This window comes from Candoia aspera, chromosome 6 (assembly GCF_035149785.1).
Source record: "Candoia aspera isolate rCanAsp1 chromosome 6, rCanAsp1.hap2, whole genome shotgun sequence".
Taxonomy (NCBI): Eukaryota; Metazoa; Chordata; class Lepidosauria; order Squamata; family Boidae; genus Candoia; species Candoia aspera.
Window position 1 is genome coordinate 46,304,760 of NC_086158.1, and position 26,460 is coordinate 46,331,219.

At 44.1% G+C, this 26,460-nt stretch overlaps 1 protein-coding gene across 7 annotated transcripts; it reads left to right on the plus strand.

Annotated features, from left to right (window-relative positions):
- The first annotated feature begins 2,591 nt into the window (after positions 1-2,591).
- PYROXD2 (pyridine nucleotide-disulphide oxidoreductase domain 2) lies at positions 2,592-18,763 on the plus strand. Of its 7 annotated transcripts, XR_010068191.1 has the most exons (17): positions 2,592-2,822; positions 3,713-3,732; positions 3,939-4,032; positions 4,118-4,191; positions 4,752-4,907; positions 5,090-5,243; positions 6,382-6,443; positions 6,709-6,806; positions 7,215-7,356; positions 7,640-7,774; positions 8,783-8,855; positions 9,902-10,058; positions 11,900-12,054; positions 12,750-12,856; positions 13,198-13,318; positions 17,524-17,750; positions 18,599-18,763. XR_010068191.1 is itself a non-coding variant. In XM_063306991.1 (16 exons), the coding sequence occupies exons 1-16, from the start codon at positions 2,693-2,695 to the stop codon at positions 13,660-13,662; spliced, it is 1,776 nt and encodes a 591-aa protein (XP_063163061.1). In that variant the 5' UTR covers positions 2,592-2,692; the 3' UTR covers positions 13,663-14,829. The 7 variants fall into 7 exon arrangements, 4 of the variants coding, with proteins under 4 accessions (XP_063163061.1, XP_063163062.1, XP_063163063.1 ...); XR_010068192.1 differs by lacking the exon at positions 12,750-12,856; XM_063306991.1 differs by lacking the exons at positions 17,524-17,750; positions 18,599-18,763 and adding an exon at positions 13,592-14,829 and having other exon boundaries at positions 13,198-13,345.
- The last annotated feature ends 7,697 nt before the right edge of the window (positions 18,764-26,460 follow it).

Consider the following 26,460-nt stretch of genomic DNA (forward strand, 5'->3'; position numbering starts at 1 on the left):
ATTGATTTCAAGTCTGATCCAAAACAGCTATTTGTCTATTCTTACCCATGTCTGCTGCTGCCATTTTTTCCCCTAGAACATGTTCTACATTATTTAATAACCAGACATACTGGTACATTTCTCCAGCTGTGTCTTGTATGACGATGAAACTTCTACCTAATGTGCAGCTCTTTATTTTATTTTATTTTATTTTGTTTGTTTCACATTTATCTGGAGACAGTTTTCAGTATGATAAAATAGCTGTGCAGCAAAAGTGGTAGTTGTACTTCAAAGGATTACTTGCATAGGAAAGTAAGAGCCAAGGTTTGTTCAAAGTTCTCAGCAGCGGATTTCTTTATTAATAATGAATTAATTCTATAGTCCTTTTCCCCACAGCTGAGTTACTGTATTCACCTGTCCTAGAGCTGGCTGAAAAGTATACTGGCATATAATTCGCTGTTCCCAGTGGTGTCCTGATGTTGCACATGCAGGTCATGTTAAGCATGGCGAACTGGTAAAACCCTCTGGCTTTGCTGCCCACTCATGTTTTAGATGTCAGCAGCCAGCAGAAAAGCATTGGCAGGGAGGGGGCTTCAAGAGGCAGCAGGTCTTGACAGGTAACTGACCCACTTCTCCCGCTTTATCCAGGGTGTCATCTGGTTTTGCAGATGACACATTTGATAACCCTCTCCCTCTCTTGTATGATAAAGAAGGAGAACCAGCTCTCTAAAAACCTGGCACCCCACAGCTCCTCCAGCCACTAATCAGCTTGAGGGTAGAGCAAGGCAGTAGCTGTTTCTACCAGGAGACAGACCAAAGGAATGGTGGCAGAGGAGAGGGCTGGGGCCTGAGGGGGAGGTGGTGCCCATGGTGCTTTGCTACAGGATAGTTATAAAAGCATGTTGGATTTCACACATCTGGAAACTGCTGTAGGTTGTAGATGGCTCTACGTGGAAGAATATTACTGCACTTTAAAACCAGGACAGCCGAGCATCACTTAAGACTGTCTCATTCATAGGCTGAGGATGAGATGAAGGCAATTTAATAGGGGAATATTATACCACAGAATAAAGTACATGTTGGTACATTGTTAAGATGCAAGCAAGGAAAGCTGGGCGGTGTAGCTAGATGAGACCATACATTCCCAAACGAAGTCTAGCAATAGACTGAAGGAACCCCTAAAACTGAGGAGGTGAAAGCAATCTTTAGAAAGAAGAAAACCCACAGGGAAGAAAGTGCCTCCACCCTCCAAAGAGCCCAGGAAGGACAGCAGGCTCAGCAACCTCAATTTAGAATGCGCCTCTGTTGGGAGGAGGGGGAGTACTAAATAAGGGGGAAGAGAAAGAAGCATCCCGTGTGGAGGAGGATGTAGCCAAGATTTCTGAATCTTGGGGGTGCAACATTCTGGTGCAGGTCTTCCTTCCTGAAATAATGTAAATGTGCTGCCATTAAAGGCTGACAAGAATAAAGCAACATGACATATTCTTCTGCATTGGCATCTACTGGTAAACAATCTGTTTTAAACACAGAAAAAAAACGGGTAGATTTTCATTAACGTTGCAAAGCAGAAATATTCTTCAATAACTTTGTTCCTCCAGCCACTTAGGCAGGATGGGGACTGATAACACAAGCATGCGAAAGATGGCCAGGCGAGCCGAGTGAAGATGTAATTATACCAATAGATATCAGCAGTTAATTATTTCTTTAAACGCTTGACTGGAAGCCCTCCTAATCTCAGCTGCCTGCAAATGTTGGCAATGGCTGTGATTATCCAGCAAGTGGGGGAAAAAATCTGCATTGCTGAGAAACACGGAGCCAATACTCCAGTTCTGTCTGCCTAATCAGGTCTTCTGCCTGGTTGCAAGCAAAGGCTTGCAAGCTTTTGATCTGATGTTAATATGCCACTTTTCCTGCCACTTAGTTAAGTTCGCCCTAAGGGCTTTCTTTTTCCCTCGAAAACAGCCTTCCCCAAGGGAGCTGTGTGCTGGCTGGAAAATCGAGGAGTTGAATGGTGGCGTGGGGGAAAGAGAAGGGTCTCCGGTCTAGGAAGACCACCTGGGCGTATGTAAGCTGCCTTCCTCGCCGCTTCACATCTCCGGAGCGCGAAAGGTGATATGAGGTCGCCTGTCTTGGAAAGAGACTCGTCAATTATCGATCCATGATTATTGCTTTTTAATGCCAGGAAGGAGCGAGAGGTGTTTCTGAGAATCTCTGTATCAGGTACCAAAATGATTTGGTGGACCTGGTCTGAGTCACGAGCTGGAAAGCAGCTCTGCTTTAGGCTACGTTGCAAATTGCAGGGACAAGGAACGAAGGGAGCAAATTGCAGGACATCCGGGGGCGAAGGGAGCTCCCCATGATGCCCAGGTAGAACGCCTTGCCTTGGAGTGAATGTCTGTCTTCTAAAGTGTTGCAGTTTTTAAACTAGAAACTATTGGTAGTACAGTCCTGTGGCCATTTAAAAAGCAAAGTTTCCTGGTGGCATCCTTGTCCCTCCCTGTTCTGCCCGGAACAGCGCGTTGTTGGTGTAGCAAAGTAACTCGGAGAGATTTACGCGGCAAATCTTCCTCCTACTGACTTGCGCATTCGGGACGGTTCCCGGGGTACTCCCCCGCCGTCCTCTCCTCCTCCTCCCCGCCTTCCTAAAAGCTCGCAGGACCGCCCCTATTTCCTCTCCCGAAAGTGCGAGCAGAAATGCAAAGTTCAGTATAAAATGGCAGGGAGGCACTGTTGCCGGCTGGGTCCGGCTGGCATACGCCGGATTTTAACGGGTTGCAGGGCAAACCATTCGCGGCCTGGAGCCTCCTTGAAGCGGGAGTACGACGCTGTCGTGATCGGGGCAGGTGAGTGTCAGAGGCATAAAGCCCATTTGACACATCCGGGAGCGAAGGCAGCTCCCCATGGCCAGATATGGAGATGGCCCACTGCCCAGGTAGAACGCCTTGCCTTGGAGTCAATGTCTGTCTTCTAAAGTACTGCAGTTTTTAAACTAGAAACTATTGGTAGTACAGTCCTGTGGCCATTTAAAAAGCAAGGTTTCCTGGTGGCATCCTTGTCCTTGTAGTTTTCTTGACAACAGTATGAAAATAGTTTGCCAGTGCTGCTTTCTAGGGTGTTTGTCAACTTTCCAGGTATTTTCTGGTAAAGTCCCATTCAAGTGCTGCTACTTGCCAAGACAGTGTGTTTACCTGGAGTTCTGTGTTGCCCTTTAGGTGTAGCAACCTTGGCTGATCTCAACTAAGCAGAGTCACATTTGGTCATCTCAAAGGTCTGGACTAGACTGGAATGTCAAAAAAGCCACCCCATTATAGTTGCTAAGAAAACTCTCTGGAAGGGTTAATGTAGTCGTAAAAAACTAAGCACAATTTGGAGACTCACTTTAATTCTGTGCCAAACATATACAGGGATGGGCAGCCTGTGATCGTTCAGATACTGCAGAACAATAATTCCCAGCATCTTCATCATTGACCATGCTGGCTGGGTCTGGCTAGGCATTGCAGTCCACTTGCATCTGCAGAGCCACTGCTGATTTTAGATGTTTTAGTATCACCTGTTCTTAATTGTACTATAAATTATGCTTTACCTTTTCAAGTGAATGTTTTCCCTTGAGGACCCTTTCAGGGTTGAGTACGGTGACAGAAAATGCTTGTATAAATAAATGAAATATGTGCACCTCCATAAGAAGGAACAGATCATGACAAGTAGCTTCTCATTCTGTGATACCTCTTTACAGGACACAACGGACTAGTGGCTGTAAGTACTGAGGGTTCTGGAAGGAGGTAGCACCTCACATCTGATGGCTTCTGGAACAGGTCCCCAGTGCCTAACTTATGCTTTGGGGCAATCTGTTCTTCACTGGGGATACCTGGTCTTACAGTTATGAGGTTCCGCAGCAGGGATTCCTGGAGAGCAGCAGGCGGGACTATTCAGGACCAAGTTAACACCCACTGCATCCCCAGGCTGCCTATCTGCAAAAGGGAGGGCTGAAAACAGTAGTGCTGGAGAGAAGACACATTGTGGGAGGTGCTGCAATCACTGAAGAAATTATCCCAGGTAAGAGTTAAACATATCCAATGCTCCCCTTTCCCAAACATGTGACCTCTGCTCCTTGGTGCACCTGACCTCCACTATTCTGCAGGCTTTCGCTTCTCCAGGGCCTCTTACCTGCTCAGTCTGCTGAGACCCCAGATTTACAATGAGCTGGAGCTGAAGGTATGGATAGCACTGGTTGGTTCCTGTTTGGTGTCTTTTTTCCAATTTTGCTTGTCATTTTTTCCTGAAACCTGTTATATCCTGATCCCATGTGCCTCTCCTCTTCCAGTTGTCCAGAGTTACCAATTCGACAGGGACTCACATGCCCTGTGCCTTTTAAAAAAATTAATATTCAGCTTCAAGCCAGAAGTCAATCACAGTGACCTATTTGATTAACACCTCAGTCATCAAGGAGGCAAATTCTTGAAATTAGAAACTAGCAGATAATAGGCCTAAGAAAGGGAGCCTCTTCATGTTGAGGGGTTTACTTGGAATTAAATCCCACTGTATTTAATGGAGTTTACGCCACATACACGTTTTTAAGATTGCAGCCTAAATTAGCTGGTGGCAGTTCATACAATTGTTAGTGGTGTAAAGAGATCATTTTCCTTCTATTGTATGCCAGGAAACAGTCATTCTGGGACCATTGTGTAATGCACAGTTTTGGCACAGCTGCCCATATGTCTGAGCACTATACACAAAACTCCATACTGCATGTGTGTGATAGTTCTGTCTTGCAGAAATATGGCTTAAAAGTGTTGCTGCGTGACCCGTATTCCTTCACTCCAGTGCTGGAGGACAGTCAGGGTGGAAAAGCTCCCTGCTCGCTGTTGCTGGGGAACAGCATGGCTGAGACACAGAACCAGATTGCCCAGTTTTCCCTAAAGGATGCCCAGGTATTTGGGGTGACTGATCTTGGAGCCAGAGGGGTAAAGAGCAGCAGAGCGTATCACAGTCATACAATACAAGAAATTAAGCCTAAACGTTTGTGAGTGCTTGGGGTGTTCATCTGCAAGAAAAGGCTTGTTCTAGGAATGAGTCTCAGCTGAGAAGTCTGCCTCTTCCTTTTCCTTTGCAGGCCTTTCCCAAGTATGAGGCGTTCATGAGCTGCTTGGTGGCAGCCATTGACCCTCTCCTTGATATCTGCCCAGTGGATGTAGCTGCACTCACCCAGGGCTCCTTGCATCAGCGATTCAGGGCCTTGAGGGGTTTGCAAGCCCTGTTCCGTGCAGGTGAGAGGCAGGCGGCCCAGGCCCTGCCACTTGGGATAGGACTCGCCTGAGGTCAGAATGAATGCATACCCAGACCTCTCTTCAGTGACTGTTGTGTTGGATCATGTAGGTGACTAGAATCTCACTCAGTCACATGGACTTTATACCTGAGTTAATATTCCCTCCTCTTACCTTGCTGTAAGGTAAGAGTGAGTAACCTGAAGCCCAGGGCCACATGTAAACCCTAGATTCCCTTTTTGCAGCCCTTAGAGAATATTCTGACCATGAATATTGGTCACTAAAATTTGTCACTAAAAACTGGCCCCACAGTTTCCTCAATTTTGAGAAGGAAACACATGGAAACTAGCATTTGCTTTAAAATAAAGGAACCCCAACATTCTCCACCAAACCTAGCCTCACCCATGTGTGACTTTAGCTAGCCCAAAAATGTGTGACTTTTGGCCAACAAAAGGCTACTTGTTCCTGTTTTGGAGCAACAAAACAACCATACAGCCCCTGGAAGGTGCATCAGCTGATAAACTGAGGGCTGTGCTTGTTTGCACACTCACATGCACTCCTAATGCCCAAAGACATCCACATACAAGAATGAAGGCCATGCTAGATTAGTTAAGATTACTTTGCATCTTTCCTAAGACTAGGATTGTTGAAAGCAGCAACATTGCTGAAAGAACAACAATATTAACGTATTAACAGCAATATTAGCATTAAATGTTTATTTAAGATACCTTGTTTTTATTGTATTTCAATCTTTTTTAGCTTTACTGTAAACTGCCCAGAGTCCCTCTTTTGAGGGAGAGGGGTGGTGACAAAATGTGATAAATAAAATAGATAGATAGGGGAGAATTGGCGCTAATATAGTCACCTCTGGAGGGCTTCATGAAGGCTTTTTGCCAAAGGTGTGCTAACAAAAAATTGTGAACTTGAAAGTGCCCAAGCAGCATGCCTGGAACACCAGCTGTGTATGAGCAACAGTGGAAGACGAGCAAAGAGAGAGGAACTTTCCTGGTGTGACCCATTTTATTGGGGATCTTCTGTGCCTGTAAAACTCTCTTTGTGTCAGACAGTGTTGGGATGGTTAACAGGAGTGTTTTCCTTTTTTTGTTCTGTATTTGAAATCACCTTGTTTTCTTCTTGCCAGGATTTGCTTTGGGAAAACAACTTCCACAGTATTATGAAGTTCTCACAGCCCCCATTTCCAAGGTGAATGGCACTGGCCAATCTGATCAGGATTGTAAAATGGGGGCGGGGAGGTTGTTTGCACAACCTCTTTAGGATAGAACTGTGCAATCTCCACAATTCAGTAGGTGCTCAATAATAAATTCTATATAGCTTTAATGTGACCTGTAAGAGGATCCTAGGACTAGCCTAAGGACCTATGGGTCTGAGGAAGGTGATGAGGACATGGAATGTGTAGATTCCTTCAGGGGTTCCATACAAAACCTGTTTCTGATACCTCTTCTTGCAGATTTTGGATTTCTGGTTTGAGTCAGAGCCCTTAAAAGCAACATTGGCCACTGATGCAGTGATTGGTGCCATGGCTGGTCCACACACACCAGGCAGTGGGTAATAATACTGTTGTTAATTCTTATTGCTGTTCTCCAACCTAACCTCTCCCTCCTGTCTCTGCATCTACCATTTCCCATCCTTTCATATTCACCCCCAGCCTTTATACTTTGTTGACAATCAATAGCAATCAGGTCTATGTATCAGCATTGCTGGACACAAGCAAAAATGGTTAGCAAGTTATATCAAGCTTTATAACATTTCTGTAACGCTTCTACATTTTTGTAAGTCCTTGGGGAGTGAAAGTGTTATTATTCTAATACATACAGTTATAAAGACTAAGTTGCATTTGAGGGAGGAGACTTGCATTTTTTTAAAAAGGTATACAAAAAGTCAGAGACAAGCCCAAGCTGCTGGCCATCTTCACAGTATTACTTGGCAGTCCCTAATTTTTGGTCTTTCCCATAGGTATGTTCTGCTGCACCATGTCATGGGTGAGCTAGAGGGACGCAAGGGTGCCTGGGGTTATGTGTCTGGTGGCATGGGGGCACTTTCTGGGGCCTTGGCTCATGCTGCAACTACGCTTGGGGCTGAGATCTTCACTGATAAGGTGAGTAGATCTTTCAAATCTTGATCTGAGAAGTGCCTCCAAGGAAGAGGACTCTGACAAACAACAATGGAACAAGAAAATAGGCAGCAAATGCAATTGTTCACTGTTATGTGGGACAGAGAGTTCTATTTGAACCACAAGACTAAGGCTCAAATTTTGGTTTCTTTATGATGGGGAGAGACTGAAGTCAGGATCCTTTCTACCACCAGATTAAGTGGGCACATTTGTGTTAGTCATGTGAGAACCCATACTTGTTTGCTGATTATTTTGTTCTCCCCCTCAGGCAGTTGCCCGGATTCTCCTGAGTTCTGATAAGAAGGTTCAAGGAGTTTGCCTCCAGGATGGAACTGAAGTGAAGAGTCGCTTGGTGCTGTCCAATGCATCTCCACATCATACCTTCCTGGAGCTGACTCCACAAGTAAGTTTGACTTTCTGACAAAACAGGGAAGTCCTGAGGAGGACTTATTAGAAAGCCATCACTATTACCCTTATTTTTTCCTTCTCTTAGAAACCAGGATGGCTAGATTGATGGGTCTATTTGCATTCTAGTTCTGGATAAGCAATATGCATCTCTTTCATCAAGGACCCAGAAGAAGGCAGGGATTATAATTTGCGTAGAAGAGAACTGAACTGCTTATGGAGTCTCAGGAAAATAAGATTGTTGAGAGTTCCTTTAAACCATATAAAAGAAAGTGACAGCTAATAGTTGGAAAGAGGAAGGAGTTCCAAAGGGAAAGGGAGAAGGGTCTGAGCCATGTGCTTCAAGTATAGCCTTCCCCATCAACCTGTTCCAGAATTCCTAGCTAATACCTGGCACATCTAAAGGGTGCCAGAAGACCCTTAGGGAAGGTTTGTCTCGTTCTACTGTTGTGTATTGATTCATACTTTTTTTTCAGAACAGTGGATTCCTTTCATTTTAAATATTGCACTATGCCGAACCTCCAGTTCTGTCGTATTCCAGGGATGGATACTGACTAGGGGCACCATATTCTCTGGCATAAAGTCCTTATTCTCTGTCAATGAACTGCCCAACCTGGGGTGTGGGTACCAACTGGGGTCCCTTTTAGTCTTTTACCTCATTTAGATCTGAAATAATAGTTTAGGAAGACCTGTGAAACTGGAACCTTCTGAATACAAAATATGTGATCTGGCACTGTGTCATGGCCCTTGGTCAACTGCTCCCTTTAGTAAAGCTTATCCTGGTCAGTTGCTACTATTAGGACAGTTGTCATACTGTATCCTTCCAAATCTGAATCCTTGGCAACTGTGTACATGAGGGGAGTGAGTGGCTGTGAGTGGCAATCATGTATGCAGTCTTTACATAATATAAATATATGAAGAATGAGAAAAATGGGTTTGGGCAGTTAAACTCCAAACTATTTTCAAGTCTGCTTCCGAACCATGTATCTGTGTTTCTTCTTTCTAGGAGCATCTGCCCTTGGAGTTTGTACAGAGAATCTCACAGTTTGACACATGCTCTCCAGTCACCAAGATCAATGGTGAGGACTGTGAGGAGGTAGATAGGTGAGAAGCTTCCATGTAAAGGTCCTTAGTGGTACAATAATTTCCATGGTCCTGTGCACAACAGGCAGAGCTGCCTCACAATTCCAGCCTACTGTCATTCAGAGGACAATAAAGAGTGTTTATAATGCCTCTAGCAGTATCACTAATAACACTATGATGATACTATAGCCCTGGTACTTTCTGGTTACCTCCCGTCTGAGTACTAATGTGATCCAACCCTGCTTAGCTTTTCGAGATCAGCCACACTGCTTCAAGGAATTAGATCTGTAAATTACAAAAATCTGTAACTGGGTAGCATCTTTAATAGGGCCAACTGAAACGTTACAGAATCATGGGCAAACTTTTGATTTGTTCTTCAGACTGGATGGTACAAATGGCATGTAGTGAAGAATAGGAAAAGACAAAAAAGATACTCCCCTCCACCCATGCTTTGTATCATTCAATCATACAAAGAGTTTTGGGGAACTTGAAATATTTTCTTCTCACTGCATTCTGTTAATATATTTTTTTCTGAATTATTTTTTGTCCTTCCAGTTCAATTTCCCAGTAAATCAAAATGGGGGGAGGAGTAAACCCAAAATAATTGGAAGTCTATTTTAGTTTGCCCCTCTTCCAACTTTTGGGGGCTGCTGATTTAAAGAACAAAGCTAACAAGGAGGGAACCAATGATTCTCAGGCTAGACGGAACAGTTTTGTAAACACTGAACAGAAGTCCCCCAATCTCAAGGCAAAGGAGAAAATAGCCAAATTTCTGTTGACTTGAAAAGGTAGATGCAAACGGCGTAGAATTTAAACCCTGAAACGGAAGTTATATAGGCCTTGATTTCTATGTTCTGCAGTAGGCAGCTGCTCTGCATAAGTATGGCTTCTGTTTTATCTGCAATTTATCTAGCCATGTCCTGTCTGTGAACATCTGTTTTGAGCAAATTCCTGAATGCTGTGTTAAGTATCTGGAGAATTAAGATTTAATGTACTGCCTGGCATTGTTTATAATATCAACTTTTACTGCCCATATCCCCAGTGGCTGTGGATCGGTTGCCCAGTTTTCTGGCAGTCTCAAACACCACCAATGGCGATCCCTTGCCTCACCATCAATGCTCCATCCATCTTAATTGTGAAAACATCCATGCCTTGCACCAGGCCTTTGAGGATGCTTGCAATGGGAGGCCCTCTAGAAGGTATGATCAGCAATGCTGAGTGGCTGCAATGGAGTTGGGGATGGAGCACCCCCGCCCCAAACCTGGATACTTTCAGATATGTTAGATTCCAGTTCCTATAATTCCCAGTCAACATGACAAAGACTGGTGGTTGAGAATTATGGAAAATGAGGTCCTAGTAGCTCTGAGGAAGGCAGCTTTATAATCTACTCTGTCCTAGCCAAGGGGTGAGGGTAATGGCTACAGAAGAGAATGAAGCCAACTTAAATCTGATATATGGGATTCTTATTTAATGAATATCTAAAACTGCCGTGGGTGGACCTGCTCCCTGTTATACTGTTAAGGAGCCTTCCTAGTACTCAACCTGGCAGTGACCTGCCGTTAAATTTCCTACACTTGAGAGCACAGAACTCCAAACTGCTAACACAGATTTCACGTCTCCAGAGTTCCTAGTCTAAAGCCTTACCATGATCTGATCCTGGTCTAATGAGTTAAGGCCCATTTTCTAGCAAAACAAATGGATATTGTCAAGTTCTTCTCTGGTATATTTATATGACTGTGAATTTCCTACATAAGCATGCATCTACACAGTTTCATTAGTTATTTTAGACACTGGAGCATCTGTCAGGCCTTTGCCCCTGCTATGAATGTGGTGCAGAAACTCTAATTTAGATTCACATTCTGCATTGCTGGTTTGATCTTCCCTGCCATCTCTCTGCAACAACAAAGAGTTTTGCTGGTGTTTACTGCTTTCCCCATCTCTCAGTATTATCATTTATTCAACAGTTTTAAGTGCACAATACAATCGAAAATCCAGAATTGTAATTCACCCTGGCACTCAATCTGTTACAATGTGCTTTGTGTAGAAAGGAAATTAACAGCCCAATTATATGCTTGTTTACTCACTAGAATTAAGTTCACTGAATTCACTGAGGCCTACCCCCAAGTAAATTGTATGTAGAATTGCATTGTTAGGTTATAGAATACTATTTCAGTACCATAATAAATAAAATTGGAACACTAAGCCTTATGCCTGAGGTCACATACTGTACTCCAAATATAGGATTACATCTCTTATCTATAATGATAATTGCCTTTTCAAATTTGTATTTTCTTGGTTTTATGAGAATAGCAAGTGGGGCCTGGGATCAACAAAACGTGGGTGGTGTTCCTGACCAGTCTTTTCTGTTTAATCTGTCATCTGTCCAATTTCCTTCTAGTTCCCCCTTCTAGTAATTGGTCAGTACGCCATGCACAGTGCCCCCTGCCACAGTTCTCTCTCATACTTTTTTTTGTTTCTAGAAACCAAATGAACTGCTACTTCCCTTCTATATATGACTGTTGCCATGCAAACTAACAAGCTGGGAGCTGAATTTGCTACTAGTATTTGCCAGGATTGGTTGATATTTGACTTTCCCTATGTTGCTGAATTTCAGTTCCCAGCAACACCAACCAGCCTGGTTAAAGATGATGCTGGAGTTGACATTCTACAAGAACTAGAGTGCCACTTCTTGTTCACCCCTGGATTTATACATATTGTTTTCAGCAAGTTTTTGCAAAGTCAGTATGGAGTATGAAACAAGTAGGACTTTGTCCTGACATTAGACTTTGTAGGACTTTGTCCTGACAAAGAAGACTTTAGGTCTTCTCAAAGATTTGTTTCAAGGCTTGGGCTATCTTCTTGGTTTGGTGCCAAGTACCTCACTTACTTTCTTTTTGTTACAAGATGCTGGCAGGACTGTATTACAGTAAATCCAGCATGTTAGTGTAAAACCAAGGCATGATCTTAGCAGCCTCAGAAAGAGAACTTTCAGCCAGTGACTCAGGGATAAGAGTAACAGCTTGCCTTTTTTCTTGTTTAGACCCATGATTGACATGTGTATTCCATCGGTCTTGGATCCTACCCTGGCTCCCCCAGGCTGCCATGTGATTTCACTTTTTACCCAATACACCCCCTATTTGCTTGCTGAAGGAAAGCCGTGGGATCACCATGACCGTGAGAGCTATACCAATCGAGGTACAGCCAACTGGTAAAACCTGGCAGGGAGTAATCTTGATATAAAGGCCAAATGTTGCATTTACCTAAGGAGTATCTTCCATTTGCAAGAATACCCTTCGTACTCATGCAAACCTTGCTACTATATCATTGACAAAATGTCAATTCCCTTACTCTTTTAGAAGGATTTGTTGCTCTCAGTTGCTATCTTTTGTATGCAGAGATAACCTCTGAGAACAGCCATGTGCATTTCCATGATGAACAGGGAAGTTTTGGAATGAACAGGAGCCTAGCAGCAACTGAAGGTTTTAATCACAGAGCATTCATAGCTTTGTGTTCTTGAGGGTTTACATTCCAGCCTGTCTAAAAGATAGATGGTGGGGGGAGCCTAGATAAATTTATTTATTTATTTAATATTTCAAATTTCTGTCACTGCCCATCTCCCCCAAAGGGGGACATCATAAATGATGATTGGTTTGCCTTGAACCAAGAGGCAAGTCTCGTTTTATCCTATTTGGCCAATTACAAGACTGCCTTATACTGTATCAGACCATGGATCCAACTGTTCAAGTCTCTACAACAGTAACTGGGAGGAGCATTCTGAGATTAAAGGTAGAGGTTTTTCAGCTCAACCAGGACATGCCACAGATTAATGCTGGGATGTTCTATTCTACTCTTGACTTATGGTGCCTACCAGATGTCTTCTCTCTCTGTAGTATTTGACAGTGTTGAAGCCTACGCACCTGGGTTCAAGGCATCCATCATTGGCATAGATGTTTTAACACCTCCAGACCTTGAACAGATCTTTGGCCTACCTGGTGGGGTATGTATTTACTGAGAATCACTCCCCAAAGACCCCACCAATTTAGGAGACTACATAGCTTAATACTTACACAGTAGCCTTGCCAAAAACAAAGCCCACCCTCTGAAGGCTGATTTGACAAGTCACCATAAGGGAACTTTTTGACCCTTCCTGCCTCTGACAATAAAATAGTCTTGGAAATCTTTCCTATGTGCTATTCTTAAAACTTGAATGCCACAGGATAACCATTCCCTGAGTCAAATCATCCAGCATATATAGATTGACTCTTCCCATGCTGGGGAGTGGACAAAGAACCCTGTCTCTTCAGCAGTGTCTCACCTAACACTGCCTCTGGTTTTCAGAATATATTCCATGGAGCCATGTCTTTGGATCAGCTATATTTTGCCCGACCAGTGCCATCTTACTCCAGCTACCAGTCTCCAGTCCAAGGCCTATACCTCTGTGGAAGTGGTGCTCATCCTGGTATGTCTGGAAGGGATTGTGTGAGTGGTATGTGCAAGGCTGCAATAAAAACGACATAGAAGGTGTTTGCCCATGGTCTCATGGGAAGCTTGATTCTGGTCCCATTTCTGCCATGTAGTTCTAGAAGGGACTGCTAGTTGGGTTGAGAGAGTTGGGGGTCATTCGTTCAGGCCTGCCTGTCAATCACAAATATTTCCAAGAATGCTGCCATTTTACTTTCTATTATGATCAAGCCTCTTCTTCCTTCCTTCAATGCCTCAATTTTCTTCCCAGGAGGAGGTGTAATGGGAGCAGTGGGACGCAATGCTGCTAGAGTGGCCTTGGAGGATTTCAAGAATCTGTGAACCCCCAGGATGATTTACTGCTTTGGCTCAGAGCACTCTGCAATCTGCAATCCAAGCCTTTGAAACGAACTCTCTTGTGTAGCATTTGGGGGCCTGCTCTTATGGCCCCCTCTCATATTTTTTCGTCACAAATTGCTCAATACACCGCTATGATGTATTTCTCCTGGAGTGGCAGCCACCAAGCAAGTAATAGCCACAGCTGTTTCAAGTGGGATGCACACATGCCATGAACGCAATAGCTGAGCTTTTCTGGCAATTCTGTTTCTACTTTATAACCAACTAATACACTTCTCATGTAGTATTATTTAACCAAGAGTTTATCCCTGCATCTTATTCCACAACTACTACTACTTTGGATCGTTGGAGGGATGCTTAGAGTCACGAGAGAAGGAGAGCCCATGGGGTAGCTTTCTCTCTGGGTGAATAAGCCAATTGTACTGAGGTCCGTTGAGTTCAGATTTTCTTGGACTACCCTTCAGCATCTTTCCTTCCAAAATCCCCAGCTGTGCTATTTATCTTGCGCTGTGGGGTGTCTTGCCTTTTGCTTCTTGACCTGTGAAAATAACAGGCATTCTGAAATGCTGCTCCTGAGAAACAGCTTATAATGTATATGATGAGTCATGCTTTCCAGAAGATCAAAACCAAGGCCAAGTTGTTACAAAATCACCTTAGCAGAGGGTTAAGAAGAGTTTGCTGCCATTCATGTCATCTAACCTTGTGCTCCCCATCCAAAGCGAGATATGCCTGACTGAGCCAGAGTCCAAAAGAGCCATATTTCTCACTAGCAAAAAGCAGCTGCTTGCAAACACCTCTCTGCAATCTGACTGCAAATCCAGGCAGAGGTGGCCAGAAGCCAGCTGCCCTCGCTGATCCAGCCTTGGTTGGATTTTATGCACAGGCTAATCTCAGTCACAAAGCAGCAGAGCCAGAATTCTTGGCTGCTATCCAGTTCCATTCAATTGAAATCAGTGGGAATAAATCAGTTTAAAGCTAATATTCCACCTCAGTTTACACATGGATTGCAACCAAAGTGTGTTGTCATAATAAGGAATATCCATGACTTCCCTCCCTGTGTATGATGGATTAATTTCATATGAAGAACCAATTATAAAATCATTGCCAACTAGAAAATATATGCCCAGAGATTAATAAAGGGTTTGAAAAACACTCCCTTTCCCCAATCTTCTTTTTTTAATACTGTACTATTTCTCTTGTTTCATGGGAGCACGTTAGTCACTGGCTGCTGGATTCAAAGCAAGCAGTGACAATGCTGGTTGTGCGGTTTGTGGATGGCATTGCCAATAGTCTCATGGTGCTCTTTCTCAACTGCAGTTTATGAGCAACAGCCATTCATTTCAATGTGGCTTCCTTAGGACCTGGCACAAACCTCAATTGAAATAAATGGAGGTTGTATGCAGCAGGAGTTGGTGGACTTTTCCAAGGAGAAGGAAATAGTCTAGGGCTGACAAGATTGTTATATAAAGCCACATAATTTCTGAGGTAGCATGAGGCATCATACAAAATGATGAAATATCAGCTTTATTCTTATGAAACAGGAAGCACATTACATAAAATAATGAATAGAGCTTTCTACTTCCCAGACACCATCAACCCCAAATATCCGGTCTCAGTTGTAATGCAGCTCAGGGCACCTACTCCCTCTGTATCGCCATTGCTGGTTCACATTGGGAGTGTTTCCTTGATAACTCCAAGTCTGCCCCTCTCCCCACAGTGCATTGCCATAGCTGCAGTTACAGGAATAAATGCAGGAACAATTAGCTTTTCTTGATGGTTCATAGTAAAGTATATAAATGTTCATTTATATGAAAATTGTAAAGGGCCCCATTATATATCACATCCCATGGAATCATTCTTGTGTGATATCTGGTCAAGAGGGGGTGCTTTAATGGAGGAACTTTTCTGAACTGAATTGAACACAGAACAGCACAGCGGAAGGAATCAAAAGCTGGGTTTCACCTTTCTACTAAGCCATGATTGGTGTTTTTTTTTTAACCGTTCAATTGTGTCCAAATCTTGGAGCCTGCCTGGACAAGTCCCTGCAGTTTTCTTGGCAAGGTTTTTCAGAAGTGGTTTGCCCTTGCCTCCTTCCTAGGGCTGAGAGAGAGGGACTGGCCCAAGGTCACCCAGCTGGCTTTCATGCCTAAGGCAGGACTAGAACTCACGGTTTCTAGTCTGGTGCCTTAACTACTACACCAAACTGGCTCTCTTATGATTAGTTTAACCATAGTTAACTGAATAAACTGAATGTGGATGGTTTCACACAATATATAAGGCACAACTTCTAACCACAATCATTCAGCTCGAAAGCTCATCACTGCTTCACACAAGTTACTGTACTGTACTTCATCATAATCCAACAGACCACAAAGTCTGTGCAACTCCTTTGCTGGCTAAACCAAAGATGGCCACTAGGGGGAAGCATTGCTGCTTGAATTTAGGGTGTTTAAAAGAGCAAGTGCAGAGTAGCCCTACTCTACTGCAGTTCCTTAGTCCTACTAATGCAACTGTATTTCTCATTTTTCTGTATTGTGTTCACTTTTTGCACAGCTATTTTGGTATCACTGGCAATATCTGGCAAGTGCTGTGCCCACAGCATCTAGCTTGCAACATAATGTCTAACAATGATGGATATATGGGACCTGGCCTAGCCTGAAGCTAAGATATGGGCCATCCGCCAATACCCATAAACAGAAAATGCTAATAGAGGAAGCATTAGTGAGGGATAATAATGGGTGCTCATGTCCCAAGGAAAAGGCAAAATCCAATTCTCAGTAGAGTTCCCAGGAAATATGTGTTTACACAGAATGCTAAGCCATGAGTTGACTAATTATGGTTTAGTGGCTACATAATCTTGTTAGTTTCACAGAGTATGTTAAGACATGAGTCATGATTTATAAAGCACAACAATCAAGCAATCCACATTTTAGACTCTTCTTCACTCAAGGAGCCTCCAGATCCCAGGCATCTGGAGCCTCTCTTTTCTTCATGGAAATTCAACAACTGAATAATCAAGATGGGCATCCACTTCCCAACCAACATTGTGTATCTTCACATGTAATATGCTTCAGCTGTTCAGGCATACTAACAGCACTCTTTTTCCTGCTTGGTTCTCTGTGTCTCCCTGCTTCTCCGCTTACCCTGAAATGTCCAATCCTTTATGTATTTGATTTGGTGCTAAGTGTAGTCCTTGTGGAATTCCATCACTTGTTTCTCTGTGCTTGGCAAGGGACTGGCTCAGCCTGATTGCCACATGTCCTCTGGGGTCATGAGAGCACCATTAATAAAATGTTTTTGAGTTCATTCTCTAAATATATCTTACCTTCTTCTGCCTACAGTGTCTGCCCATGAAGATGCAAATCTTAACATGTTACTAAGGGAACATACACCAGGTTCAGGTCCTCCACCCCTCCTGGCAATGGCTATTTGGGGTTTCTGGCAGAGAACATCTTTTTCATCACCTTTTACCTGATCCCTTTATGTTAGAGATGCCAAGAGCTGAATCTAGAACTTCCACATCAACTTTACGTTTAAACTACAATCCTTCTCTATGCTCTTGCCATAAAAAGCACTGGCATTAGAGAGGGCTAGAACAGGCCTGTGCAAGTCAGCTTCATCAGGACATGGAGACAGCCCTATTCACTTTATTAAGGTGCTTCACTTTCCCCCACCTGCCATAGGCATCCAGGGAGAGGGAGAGATTATGTAATCACATAAACAGTGCAACTTTCTATCTGCATCAAGCATCCTGATGCAAATCGGTAAGGCAAATTTGTATTATTGTGTCACCATTTTGATGTCATGTGGTTTGCTGCATATGCCTCTGTTAAACTGCATGTGCAGAAGCTTCTTAGCTGACTACTGGAAATGCCGGAAAAGGCAGCCAGAGCAATGCAAAGAACGTACGGCAGGAGCTATGCCTTCCTTTAGAAGCAAAGAAGCCATGCTGTTTTCTGAAGAAGCTTCTTAAGAACACAGCTGACAGCAGCAATTATTTCCCAGTGCCTTCCTTTCCAAATCAGACTGGGTGATGGAACTCACTGCTGTCTTTGTACAACATGCTTAACCAGGTCAGTTAAAGCTTTAAATAACTAAACTGCACCTCATGCAAAAGCTGATGAGTTTTAACATTGGTTAGGCTTTCTTGTGGCTTAACATTGCTGTGCAAAACCAGCCACTTTGGGTAGTTAATATGTTGTGCCAACCTAGAAAATGATTTAATTCAGTACTGTAACCAATTTAAGTGAGTTGCATGAATGCAGCCACTCAGGGGTCCTTGGCTGGATTCATTCATCTCACCCAGCAGGTTGAAAACAGCAAGTTCTTCTTGGTTCTGCATCCCCTTGTGTATTTCTTGAGACTTCTTACTTACACGTGCCATTTAGAAAGGGGGGGGGCAGTCTCTTTAGTTAGGGGCAATAAATAAAAAAAGAAAAAGCAGTGCCAGTTCATTTGCTACACACTATATGTATTGGCAAAGATGATCTGCTAGGTTTCTTCTAGTCTCAGGAGATTGTCCTGGCATTCTGCTTCAAGTTGTTGAATGGTTTTTCGTGTGTTTGACCTCCTCTGATTGCTGTGATGGTGGCAAAGGAGAGTCACAGGGTTAGCATATAAAGGTTTAACATTATCCAGAAATGCTTCATGGATAGATGGATATGAATACAGATGGACTCTTATGCAGCATTTCAGGTTAAGAAGCAGGGGCTCAAAGGGTTAGATCAGTGTTTCTCAACCTTGGCAACTTTAAGATGTGTGGACTTTTGACTCCCAGAATTCCCCAGCCAGCCATGCTATGCTGGCTGGGGAATTCTGGGAGTTGAAGTGCACACATCTTAAAGTTGACAAAATTAAGAAATACTGGGTTATATGCTTTTTCACCACAGGGGTTCTGGTAGAAACAAAATGGTCATTCTAGATCTCGGCACTGAGGGAGGAATTGGACCAGATTGAGCCACAATCTATGACAAAAAGGAGGGTGTACCTACAGCCTTGGCACTTATGAAGAGCATGTGAAAAGTACAATATTACTCTGAGATAGGGTGTGGTTTCTAATGGAAGAGGAGACTTTCCAAGCCTCCCCCACCCCACCCCACCCCACCCCACCCCACCAATCAAACAGCAGCATAACCTGGAGCCAGAAAAGGTGCAAAAGAAGAGACAGGTTAGAGGAATATATTACCATGCATAATATAGAAAAAGGGGAGAGAAGAACGTTTTTGTCATTCTCATTCATAGTTTAGAAAACAGGATCACTCATTAAAACTAAATGCAGGAAATTCATAACCAATAAATGAAAGTGCTCCTTTATGCAACCCAGTTAAACTGCGGAACTCGCTGCAATCAGATGTGATGGCCGCTAATATAGACTGTGGGGCTAAAATAGACTGTGGCTGGGGAATTCTGGGAGTTGAAGTCCACACACCTAAACGTTGTCAAGTTTGAGAAACACTGCCTTAAAGAGTAGCTCTGGAGAGCGAGTGAAAGAGGGCCAACGCCGTCCTGGCCATCATTAAGAAGAGCTTCTGAATACTGCAGGCTGGGCACTGTGTGCGAAGCAGTGTAAAGTATGAGCCCCTCCCTGGCTTCTGGTCTCGGGGTTCTTACGGCCCCGCCGCGCCCCTGGGCCCCTGCCAATTTCCCCTTCCTCGCCTTTGTAGCCTGGAAGTACTCGCGCCCCACCCTGGCTGCGCAAGCGGCCAGCCCTCGCCCCTCACTTTCCCTCGCTGCGGCGGCGACCGAAGGGTTTCTCCTACTCCCTGGCTCGGCCTCGAAGCCACTTCCGCCGGCTGATGCTTCGCCCCATCGCACCCGCCGCTGGAACTCCCACCAGCCCCTAAATAAAAACTTCCCTGGAGCGAGATGCTGCACCTGAGACAGCTATATAAATATTGACGGGCTGAGAATAGCTCCCGCCCGAGCTGTTTTTAGCGCTGCCTGAGCTGCTCCCCAGGCTCAACCACAGGACACATCCCGAGCCCAGGCGCTGACACGTGCTCCCCTCGGCCTGGCGCTTAGAAGGCGGAGGGGCGCCTACTCCTCCCCGCTCTGCCACGTCGGCTGGGCGAGCGGCGCTGGGTCCGGGCGATCGCTTGCGGGGCGGCCTCCCGCCCCCGCAGGCGGCCGCAGGGGCAAAAAGCGCCGCGGGGCGCTCGGGGGGACGCGCAGCACAGCGGGGAGAGGCGAGAAGCAGGTGCCGGAGGAAAGGAAGCTCAGCGTCGCCCTAGTCGGCGACTCCCGCTTGCCTGGAAGGACAGATCCAGCTTTAATCTCTGGCTCCAGGTACCCTGGTCGCAGGGCCGTCCAGGAGCAGCCCTTTTCCCCCATAAAAGCCCGAGAGGTGTCGGCATGTGCGGCACAATTGAATCAGTCCAGAGACAGACGGCAGGTCTCATTAAGCAGAAGAAGGAACTCTTGGTCGCTCGCTGACAATAGGCCTCTCGCGCGAGATGGGGAGGAAAGAGGCTCGTTTGTTCTGTGCTGGAATTAAGTGGACTAAATCAGTGGGGTGACAGGCCCCATAAGTTACTGGGCCCCCCAAGATATTTCCTTTGCACGGGCATTGGTGCAGGCATGAATGGAATCAAAGAATCAAAGCAGCAAACCTGGCTTGTCTTGGGTGTGGGGGCGAGGAAGCAAGATTTGCTTTTCTTTGTAACGTTTTTGGTGTTCCTCTTGACCACACCGGAGTCATTTTCCCACTGTTTCCTGCCTGTTGAGATATTAATGCTAGATCACTTCTAAGAAATGAGAAGGCAGATAGGGATTGATTATTTATTTATGTGATTAATATCCTGCCTTTGTATCGCTAGGGTACTTCAAGGCAGTTAACAGTAAAAAATAAACAAATGAAAAGAGTTAAACCGTTATTCAGAGTAGCTCAGAGGGAAGTGGACTGGCTGAAAAGCGGAGTCTTGATTATGGAAAGTCTGAAGACCTTTCTTGAAAGCAGGAGGGGGAAGGGTCTCAACATAACTCCCAGGGAAGGCTTGGGCATGACAAGGCATGGCACAATGAGTTTGCAGGTGTTGTTTGCTTCAAAATATTTAGAAATAGTAACGAACAGTGGGTTCCCCCGTATTCTCAGCTAGGACACCTGAGAGAAAGTGGCAACGGCTTCTTCTTTGGGAAAGATGGGATTAAGTTCTGATACTGAAACCAAGTTGCTGGTATGAGCCATATGCTTAAAAGCACTCTGTTCCTTCAGGATACTTGGTGGACCATTTGAGTCATAACCAATATTATTTTAGAGCAGGGCTAAAACACACAAGATGATGATACCAGCTCTTAACATCAAGTCCAAACAAGTCATGATGTGAGTAAATTGATATCTGAATCCCCCAAACCCTTTTCTTTGATGAAAAGCAGCTGTGAGGGAAAGGAGTGACTTGAGACAGGCTACAGGTGAATTCCCCTCTCCCTTGCCGCAGCCCCCATCCACCTCCTGGGCTCTTGGCTCTTTGGAGGGAGAAAGGCAGAGCATGGTGAAAGTATCACAATAGTTGTTGTTCTCCCAAACAAATGGCATGGTGGAGGGAGGAATTTGGAACAAGGCAACCACATGGGGAAAAAGGCCTCACCCCCCCCCCCATTCCTGCTGCTGCATCATAGTTCTTATTTGTACACCCCCACCCCCCAAATATGTTTAGTCGAAGAACAACGTGCTGTGAGGTTTGTATGGACCTCCAGGATGTGAAAAAAATCTACTTTTCAGAAGAATGACTTCCTTCTAAGTTCAGTAAATGCCCCTTAATTGAGAAATTCTTTCTCCCTCTCCCTCTGTCCCTACTTGTACCTGACCACAGCATGGTCGTTCCTTGACAACAGCCATTCTCACTCATCCCCACGTTGCCTTCATCTCATTCCCCAGTCCATCAGTGAGACAGACTTAAGACAGCCTTAACTGTACTGTACTGGTGCTAAAGTCATGTTTTCCCTTTTGTTCTGATGCTGTCCAGCAGCATCCTCAAGATGTGTCCTATTACAATTCTCCAGCTCTGACATTGGAAGCGAAGTAAGGTGAGCAGTAGTATAAGTTACCAGAAAGATGCTTATTATCCAGGTTGATGCAGGTGCATCCCCTTCTTGCTGGTTCATGGTCAGGCCCATCTGCCAGTCATTCCCTGAAAGAGCTGGACACAAAACATGAAGTCTACTTGGTATGTTGCTGCTGCCTGAATAGCATAACATGAAATAATGTAACAGGCTGAAATAGGAAGAGTGAAATACTGCCCCCCCTTTCCCCATTCTGCATTTACTTTCAGAATACAAAGGAATGGTTACTATGTAGAAGAGGAAGAAAAGGGGGAGAGATTTCAAATAAAAGTGATCTCCCCTAACAACCACTGCCAGCAACTTGGCTCCATTTGTGACACTTGGTTTGGTTTTTTGTTTTACACTATATTCAACTATTATGGCAGAATGGAGCTTAGGAGGTGAGCAGCAGACAATGCAGCCTGGAGACCCTGGCAAAATCCTGGTGCTGGACCCCGCCAACTCCTGCTGCAGTGCCCTGATTGGCAGAGGTTTTTCCTGTGTGGTGACATGCTGAAAAGGAGGGTGGCGAAGCTGGAGGACTCAGCCATCATCACTTCTTGCCTAGCTTGCACTATGTACACATAATCAGGATAACATCATTTGGAATAGACACAATAGAGGCAGGGTAGGGATTAGCAATAGCGTGTAATTTTATGCCGGAGTTTTTTTTGCAAACTCAAGGATGGATGGAGAGCAATTTAACTCAGCAGTGGGAAAATTCCTCTGCCTCATTTTTAGAGGAGAAAAAAAAAGTTATACAAATATGTTTATAACTTCCTTCTATCTTGTAACATTAGTATCAATCTTACTTTGGTATTTTTTCTATCTCTGAACTTAATTCTATGCACAAGTAAGCTAAGATATTTATAGACATGATTTTAGGTTCTCTCTTTGTATTCCCAAATAAATATCTTCCGTTATTTATATTATTCCCCTTGCTTATTCAAAAAGTCTAGCTTTATTCACAGTTTTGGACATAAGATCAGGAAAAAGCTGGCCAAGACTTGAAAGACAATGGATCAAATCCCAAATCAGTTTCAAAGCTGTCTGGGTGATATTGGACCAGTCAGTTTTGGTTAGCCTAACTTGCCTCACAATTTTTAAAGTTTATTTTGAGGACAGAGAAAGAATGGAGTTTGGAATCCCTTGAATTACAAAGAAATGGCTACTGTTAGCATTAATCAATCTTTTCCAAATTTAACTATAAGTTAACTAACTTAATTGTGCTAACTCAGCACAGGAATTCTGGGAGCTGCAGTCTCAACACATTTGGAAGATGCCAGTTTGGAAAAGGTTGTGTTGAACAGATTTTATCTGGATAAATAAATGATGAAATGAAAGCAGTTACATTAAAGTGTCATTCTGAAGTTGATTCATCTACTCTGTTTTTTCCATGCTTCAAATCACACAGAGGTTGGGCCTCTGATTATAAGAAATCTGCTAGCTCAGTTTGATCAGGACAGGGAACCATAATATTTACAAATCCCTGTGCACTGGTCTGCCCTGGCAAATCTCTCCAGAGTTGACATTGTAGGCTGAAAAGTTGCTGCTATCAGTCCCCTTACACAAGAGGAGTGGCCCTTCTGCTTCTCAGGAAGGTAACAGAGCCCTTCTCCTGGTTCACTCTCCCCCTCTGCCTTCTTCTTTTGTTTTGTACGGAACTGCTGACCGCGCCCTGGGTCATAGCAATACCTTTGGAAGAACCTGGTGCTTTGACAATTGCTCAGTCCCCTGGTGTCATTTCACCAGAAGCCATGTGCTGGAGACAGAAGTAGAGAGTGCTCTGTGTGGCCAGCCTCTGGCTTGACAAGAGAAGACCCCAGAGCTTCACCAGGAAAGCAGTCAAGAAGTTCCCTGGGGTCATCCTGTAAGACCACATTCTCTCAGCTGGGCCCTGCAGATGGGTGGGGCTCACTCCATTTATGGGAACTAAAGCTGGAGGGCACAGTGTGGGGTTAGGCAGAGAATTGCCTAGTTTGTCCTAGATGGGTCTTTCCCTGAAAAGAGGGAGAGAGAGAAGGGCTTGCCAGAATGATGAGCTCAGGGCTATTTTGAGGCTCACCCCCCCCCCACCCCACACCACCCCGCTCCGCTCCTCATGTCAGCAACCTACTCTTTAATTTCTGAGCAAACAGGCAGTTGCCACTAGCACATTTTTGCCTGGGATGCGGGCTACGGCATGGGCAACATGCTTCCTGTTTACTGCTCATTGCTCCACTGGACTAGTGGGGAGGGAGCAGCTACTGCCAGGATGAGGCCACAGAATGTGAACCAGTAGCAGGCTTCCAGGAGGGGCTGCGTATGTGTTGCTACTCAGAGGAGGCAGCCGTCCTGCAAATCACAGCAAGAGTGGAACTGAGGAGCTGGATGAAAGGGAGCTGTGGGTCAAAATCAAGGACAAAGAATGTGGAGCAAGACTGAGTCATCTAGCAGGTTGCAGGCTGAGGGCCACAGTTGTAGGTAAAGCTTGATATCTGCCTGATCCTAAAAAAGGGAGTAACCTTGAGAGGATAGGCAGTGGCACCATTAAAGGAAAATGTCAGAGCAGAAATCTAGGGTTTCACTTGTCAGGATAACTAGAAGGTCCCTCAATGCAAAAAGAACTTAAATGTATCCATGTTTAGATGACACATTTATCCACAGTTAACATTAACTGGGAGTAGCTCTCTAGAGAATCTGAAAGGAGTCTTGAACATGTCTACAAAAAATTCTAGAAACTGAACCTGGAATATTCTGCATGCAAAGTTTACATTTTGTCATTGAACCACACATATTCTTAGCACATTAAAAATATTCAATCCACCCAATAATATTATTATCCCCAAGAAATTGAAGATGGGGGGAAATTAACCATATTTTCCAGAGACATATTTGCTGTGGGTGGGATAGACATTTTTTAAAAAACACCAGTTAAGGAGAATTCCAGTCTCCAACATAATACCAACATCATAAGCAAATCAGTTTATGTTAGCAAGGCATTCAAAAGCTCTGTTTAATGATAGGATGCATTTGTGACATCTCAGTAACATCATGGAAACATCCAATTATTGCCCATGAAACCAACCCAAACACAACCAAAATATCATGATGGCTGCTGATGACTTTATCTCAGTAAGCCTGCTAAAAAATTGCTGAACTGCAGATGCTGAAGGATCTTGCTTGTTTTGCTTGGACATCTATCCCAAAGTTCATTCCTGTTGGTACCATTGGAAGTGATGGTGCTCAGCAGTACATGCATTGAAGGAATGGTGGGCAATCTGGGAGCCTCCAGATGTTTTGGACTATATCTCCTGTAATTCTTTGAACTGGCCTTTCTGGATAGGGCTGAATGAACATGGAGGCTAAAATATTTGAAGGGCAGCATCAGATGGCCTATCCTAAAGAGGTTCTACTTAAGGCAGAACAAGGCTGTAATTGGACTGGAGATGCCAGAGCTGTCTACATTTTCCTTTCTTCAAGTTCATCTCAGTGTCATTTAAAAAGAAATTAACCTCATCCTGAACATATACATATACATATACATACATATACATATACATATTTTGCTGGTTTTGGTTGTGAAGCACAAACCACGGTTCTGATGATAGCCACTCCTTTCAGCAGAATCACAATTCTTTTCAAGATTGATTGTAGTACAGATTGTGATTAATTTTATTCTTGTTGGAGGTGAGGCACATTGAACAACAGCATAAAGAAGAAGGTTGCTAGCAAGAACTAAAATAAGAGTAGTAGTATCCCTTACTTAGTGGCTCTTAGCTGTCTAGTGACCAGTCTCTAGTTTCCTCAGAAGTACAACTATCATTGCTATGCTATCAAGTGGGCACACCTGATGTTCATGATAAACCAAAAAGAAATCCACCAAAGTTCACACCTACTTCAAATGTACCTGTTGGGGGGGGGGGCGGGCTAGTTGTGAGACTACTTCAGTTATGGGGCAGGGTATAATTTGAAAAGAAAAATCAGTGACAGATGGCTAACGGACTCTTTCTCCACCATCTTATTCTCACCTGCAACCCTTCCTCCCAGGCCACATTTAATGGGCACCAAGTTGAGAAGGATTGTTCTATCGCAATAAGTTTTCTGCCATACGCATAGCAGAGTTCCTTTATTTGTAAGATACTGTTAAGTGAGGACAAGTATAGCTATGTTCACATAAATCTAATGGTATTGAATTAATTCAGTGAACAATAATCTAACCAAACAGGCTGAGTTTGCATAACATTGTAAGTCTCCAGAAAAGGGGTTGGAGGTGGGGGAAGGTTACTACTACAAATCCAGCCTAGCATTTTGTTACTAGCTTTGTAACTGATGTGGTCAGCTTATATATGCTGACTTTGCAGTAATGACCTTTCTTTTGATTGGGAGGATGTATGCATAAATATGCAAATGGCACCAATCAGGAACTTTTATCTAGTTTTATATGTTTACAGAATTTGCAGCCATTGGACTGGTCCATAGGCAAGACCATAGAGGAACATGAGACTCAATATGTGCTTGAAAACGTCTTCCGTTCTCAGTCACTGGGTTGTAATTAGGGAGGGAAGTGGAGCTATTTCAGACCGTAATGCAAAAGCGCAGGACATTCTGAGTGCAGCAAGGGTCATTCTGGAAAGAAGCACTGCACCAGGGCCACCAGATCAGGGATGTGAAGACCCAGATGACCACTAGGTGGCAGCAAAGAGATACAGAAACCACTACTTACTGCCTTATGTCACCTGGGGGTTATCTGGATTTTGGCAACTC